This window comes from Lactuca sativa, chromosome 4 (assembly GCF_002870075.4).
Source record: "Lactuca sativa cultivar Salinas chromosome 4, Lsat_Salinas_v11, whole genome shotgun sequence".
Taxonomy (NCBI): Eukaryota; Viridiplantae; Streptophyta; class Magnoliopsida; order Asterales; family Asteraceae; genus Lactuca; species Lactuca sativa.
Window position 1 is genome coordinate 397,795,641 of NC_056626.2, and position 6,234 is coordinate 397,801,874.

Genomic DNA, 6,234 nt, shown 5'->3' on the forward strand with positions numbered 1-6,234 from the left:
TGAACTATTGACAGGCCTACTTTTGATGCCATTTTTTAAATTGATAGTGTTTTGTGAAAAAATTAGATAGTTGCCAATTTATGATATTAACTTTATGAATTTATTACATAACAAAATCAAATAAAAATCAATAATCATAAAGACAGATTATTGAATCTGGAGTTCTATTAAAGTATCTATAGATCCGGCTATTGGGTCTAACATTTGGGTCTAGCATTAACGACGTCTGTGATAATATCTGCTTTAAAAGTTATACTCGTTTAAAGTTGAATTTTGTTATCACATATATGTTTCATTTCACTTGTTCATGTATCTTAGTTTGAACACATTTATAATGTATAAGATTGGATAACATGTTAGTGGGTATAAACATAATGCATGTTAAAAGTTTATAGACAGCAAAAAGGAGGTAATTGATTGATCATATCCCATCTTTTTCGAACCCCATGTGGCTTGCAAGTGTTCTTTCTCTTTTTCCACAATTGCTTTTTTTTTTTTTAAATGTGTCTTTTGATTATCTAAATTTCAGCACACAAAAGTTTGCTTTTTAAGACTAAAGCCCCACACAAGAAATGGGGTTATTGATTAGACCAAAGGGAAAGGGTTGTTAAAAGATCTTATTTTCAATGATTTTTTAGACATCTCATGTTATCCATGTCTTCAATTATTTGATTGTTTGGCAAACCCTTAAAATGCAAAGAACCCAAACAAGGCTGCCTTTAATTTTAACTTGGTAATTGAAGTTTAAAAATCTATAAAAAGGATTAGAACATTGTTAAAATATTTCATTCAAGATAATATGAAAAAAATAGAGAATTTCGTATATAACTTTATAGACATCAAAATAGTATATTTACCAAACTTAGTTTTTTAATATCATATTTGCCGATTATAAACCTTCAAAATATCAGTATTTACCAAAAACAGAGAATTTCGTATATATCTTTGATTGTTCAGTTTTTATTGTTGCTGATTATTATCATATTGTAGATAAAGGATACTTTGGATATTACCATTGATATTTTTTTAATATTTTTATTTTGAAAACTTGACTTGAATTTAAAAGTGGTCAAGTACGTGAGAAAAAACAGTTGTTAAAACCATCTTTAAATCTATATGACCATAACACTCTTAAATATAAACTTATTATCTTTAATTTATTGCTAATAAATTTAATTTCTAAAATACTTTGTTTGATTTTTATAAGATAAAATATGTTTGCATATTTTCATAAAATATTTATGTTTTCGCATGAAACTACTTGTATGTGTGTGTGTGTGTATATATATATATATATATATATATATATATATATATATATATATATATATATATATATATATATATATATATATATATATATATGATATTTTGAAAATTTATAAAAAATAAATATGATATTTAGATTTTAAGTTTAGCAAATATAATATATTAATGTTTAAAAAGGATATATATGAAATTATAAAAAAAACAAAAGTTTTTAATTTATTTTTTGTCATGATTATAAAGACACCCAGTTTTATATAAAGGGCAAATGTTATGCAAGCCCTTATATTTTGGTAATTATTTAGAAAGACGAATGTCATTACCAGAAAAAGATTTTCATACAGCAATTTGAGATTTTGATGAAGTCTTTATCAATATAATTTTGAAAAGTCATTATCGAACCATGTTATGCAAGTCCTTATTTTGCTAATGTTAAAAGGATACTACAATTAATACCCTTGATTTCTTTAATATACCCCATTCATCATTATTTTTTTTGGTGTAATTATCGGTAACTTATTTTAAGGTTATCTCTATTTCTAATATATATTAAAACAGAAACATTATCATAACATCTTAAACAATTTGCACTTTTGATTGTATTTCACCCTTATCTTTTTCATCTTTAAATATTTTGCTCACATTATCCTTCACTTTATTTAATTTCAATAATCTTAATTATCTTTAATATCCGTTTAATAAGGAAATTAATTTAATGAAGTAAGTAAATGTAAATTCAAACGATATATATATATATATATATATATATATATATATATATATATATATATATATATATATATATATATATATATATATATATATATATATATATAAGAATGAGTTTTATGGAAAACAAATAACTAGGACAACATCTACCAGAACCAATAATCAAATGACACGTGTCTATTTTTTTCTTCACAAGTAATGTATTGTGGAAGTGATATGTTGTCATGTTTTCATTGGTTTAAATATGTGTTGCCCTAATCATTCATTTTCCATATAACTTTTCCCTATATATATATATATATATATATATATATATATATATATATATATATATATATATATAATTAAAAGATCAAGTCCATAGATTAAATAGATAAATTAAAATCCCTCAACAAATCGGTAGATAAATTTACATTTAAAGAATATCCATATTTATTGTCTAAAATTTGGCCAATAATTACCTATTCTTTAGTAACTTGATAAAGATTAAAACTTTGTATAATCGTTAGCAAATCATTTCCTGAATATCATCTTTTTGTAATTTATCAATTTTTATATATCCCCTTTCCAATTATGTTTTTTTCAATTCCATCATCTGATCGACTCACTGCAATTGGAATACCAACATTCCTGTTCCTATCAACAAAAGTTTAATAACCAAGTAAGTCCATGAAATTATTGAAGATTCATTATGAATCATGTTTTCTGTACTATTTGAATTCAACGTATCATTATCACAAAGTTTATTTGTTTTTGGATAATCATTAAACTTTATTTGTTTTCTGCCTTGTAATTTATAAATATTACAATAATAGTCCTTACACTATTAGCCGATCTCATTATATTTTCATATTCTCAATACTTACCCATAAAAGTCCTTCAAATGAGAACCATTCTGCAAAAAAGTAGTTCTTTTTACAATAATAGTCATCTCTATTAGCCAATTATCATATTCTGTCATTGTCGATTTTATTAACTAACACAATCCTTCAAATGACAATTATTCTGCATTTAATGAATGATATTATATTTTGGGGAATTGTTATTCTAACATATAACGTCTAACGAATGATAAGTGTCATGCATATCAAACCAGGTGAAAATGACGAGTATAACTCTAACAAAAAAATCAAACTAGATGAAAATGATGAGTATAACTCTAACAAAAAACTATTTTACTGTTAAATTTAAAATGAAAATTTCAGTGTTCAATTGCTAAAAAAACTCCACAAAAAAATCTAAAAACGGAAAGGTGGGCTTACAATGTGACTTATGTGGTGTAGAATATTCATTTTACAATAGATTTGGTATAGAACGATATATGTATTTGAATGCTGGATAGCCCTACTTGACATTTCTATAATTAGAGTGCCTATTGAAAACTTTTAACAATTTTCCATAATCTTCTTGTATGTTAAACCAATTCATATTTTTCTCTTGTAACTCCCCCAATTATTCGCTTGCACATAAAAAAAGAGTCAAGATGGCTTGGTTGAGTCCCATGTGTTTAAGAATCATTATTTTTTTCACAAGCAGATGCTCAAAGCGTAATTGCAAATTGTAGCAGTGCTTCGTTCTCCATCCTCTACTCTGAAAATGACGATTTCCTTCGTAAGTTTGATTTCCATGTTATTGCTAAACTCCAATAAGTAGATGAAATTTATATACTTACCTTTCATTTATGAAATTTATATTATGTCAATTAGTTTTTTGGATTATTTTTACCCTCATATTTCATTTTACTTTTTCTATTGTATAATTTAAACTTACATCAATATTTTTCAGGAAAAAACATTGATTGTTGTCGGTACGATTAAGCATGTGCGATCTCTTGTTCCAATCTTCAAACCTCTGTTTTAAAAATAATATGATTTTAATATTATTTATGACATGTTTGTTTCTTTTTCAGATATGTTGTTCTATATAATAAGATACTTTTGAAACAATACCAAACACATATGAATATTGAGTGGTGTAGTCAGGTTGGATCTATAAAGTACCTTTTTAAGTATATTAACAAATGACTAGACATGATCACAACTTCTTTTTATAACGCCCAAAAGAATAAACAACATAAAGAAAATAACGACCGTGATGAAATTGTTGAGTTTTACAATTGTCGTTATATTTCTGCTTACGAGGCATGTTGGATACTTTTTGGGTATGCCATTAATTATAGAACACCACCTGTTAAAAGGTTGTCGTTTCACCTTGAAGACAAATAACATGTTGTTTTTAAACCATACCGACGTGCTGTTTCTAAACCTACTATTGCCGCTTCTCAATTTTTGGCTTGGATAGAATGTAACATCTATGATGAAAATGCACAGAAGCTATCATATGTTGAATTCCCAACTGGATATGTTTGGAATAAATTAGATAAAGTATGGACAAGAAGAAAAACAAAGACAAACTCACTTGGCAGAATTAATCACATGTCTCCTAAGTTTGGTGATGTTCTTACGCATTTTGCTCAACAAAGTAAAGTGTCCTACTTGCTATGAAGATATTAGGACAGTTAATAGGACCATTTATGACTCTTACAAAGATGCTTGCTACACTCTTGTTCTATTAGACGATGATAGAGAGTACAAATCATCTATACACGAAACACATCATTGGGCTACCGCTTCTTTCCGTAGGCCTCTATTTGTTATGTTGATTACATCGAATAGTCTATCTGAACCTCATCATGTTTTTAAAGAGACCTATAATTGTCATTCTGGTGATGTTGTTCACGTTTGTGAAGAAGAAATCGATGTGATAGGTAAATTTTCAAATAATCTAACCCATTTATACAAAAAATTTCTAACTTTAATATATATTACAAATAAATAATTTAGTTATTTTTTGTCTTTTAAGCCTTGAAGCTAACCGGAAGCAATTTTCCACCTTACGTTGTCATACATTGAGAAATCGTTATTGAGCCATGAATTGAGTTTGAAGCAAATACCCAAAATGCCATTCCCTAATCACAAATATATTCAAGATTCTTCCAATATGTTAATTCAAGATGAGCAAAATTATGATTTGCCCACTCTTGAAGTTGAACATCAAGAACATCATTCCAAATTAAATGTCGAGCAAAAAACGTTTATGATACAATTATCAATGCGGTTAACAACAAAAAAGGTGGTGTCTTTTTCATGTATGGTTATGGAGGAATAGGAAAAACATTTGTTTGGAAGACATTGTCTGCTGCTATTAGATTCAAAGGTGAAATTGTTATCAAAATTGCTTCAAGTGGAATTGCAGCACTCTTTCCCTCTGGTGGTAGGACAACACATTCAATATTTCATTTACCAATTAACTTGAATGAGGATTCATTTTGTTCTATTACGCTGGGTAACGACGTAGCTACCGTGTTGAATAAAGCGAGACTTATCATTTGGGATGAAGTCGTGTTGATGCACCATCATTGTTTCGAAGCATTTGATAGGACATTTAGAGACGTTATCCTTTCATCGAACAAGAATAAACTGTTTGGAGGCAAGACCATTGTATTTGGAGGGACTTTCGACAAATTCTTCCAGTAATACAAAGAGGAAGTCATTCATATATTGTCCAGGCATCATTGCACTCATCTAGATTATGGAGTGAATGTACAGTTTTATATTTGACCATAAACATGAGGTTTCAGGTCAGTTATCCAAACAATGATTTCAAAGAGACAAAATCATTTGCTGAATGGATTCTTAAAATTGGTGAAGGTACTATCAGTGGCCCTAATGACGGTGAAGTTGAAGTTGAATTTCCAAAAGATTTTATCGTTCCCTCTATAGGTGATCATATTCATTCAATTGTATCCACCCTTTATTCATCCTTTCAGAACCATCTTGATGATCCATCTTATTTTCAAGATAAAACTATTTTGGTCCCTACAAATGAAGAAGTTGGTGCTATCAATGACTACATGTTAGAATTGATGAAAGATGAAGGAAAAATGTATCGGAGTTCAGATTCTGTTTTGTGAGATGGTGGTACAACATCATTTGAGGAACCAATATACTCTCTAGATGTGTTGAATGGTTTTAAGGCTTCCAGAATTCCCAACCATAAACTTATACTAAAAAAAGGTGTTCCGGTCATGTTACTTCGTAATATCAACCAAACCAAAGTACTATGCAATGGTACTAGATTACAGATAGTAAGGCTTGGAAGACACGTCATTGAAGCCCAAATCATATCTGGTAGATTTTTCAACGAGACTACTTATATACCTCGCATAAAGTTAACCCC

General features: G+C 28.2%; 1 protein-coding gene and 1 long non-coding RNA gene across 2 annotated transcripts; both read left to right on the forward strand.

Annotated features, from left to right (window-relative positions):
* The first annotated feature begins 3,359 nt into the window (after positions 1 to 3,359).
* On the forward strand, positions 3,360 to 3,886 carry LOC122197838 (uncharacterized). Its single transcript, XR_006191536.2, has 2 exons — positions 3,360 to 3,606; positions 3,781 to 3,886. It is a non-coding gene; the product is annotated as an uncharacterized LOC122197838 (long non-coding RNA).
* A 563-nt stretch (positions 3,887 to 4,449) lies between these two features.
* Positions 4,450 to 5,968, forward strand: LOC111906779 (uncharacterized). The gene is made up of 3 exons (XM_052771283.1): positions 4,450 to 4,762; positions 5,128 to 5,495; positions 5,636 to 5,968. Exons 1-3 carry the CDS (start codon positions 4,450 to 4,452, stop codon positions 5,966 to 5,968), a joined length of 1,014 nt encoding a protein of 337 aa, XP_052627243.1.
* Positions 5,969 to 6,234: the final 266 nt, after the last annotated feature.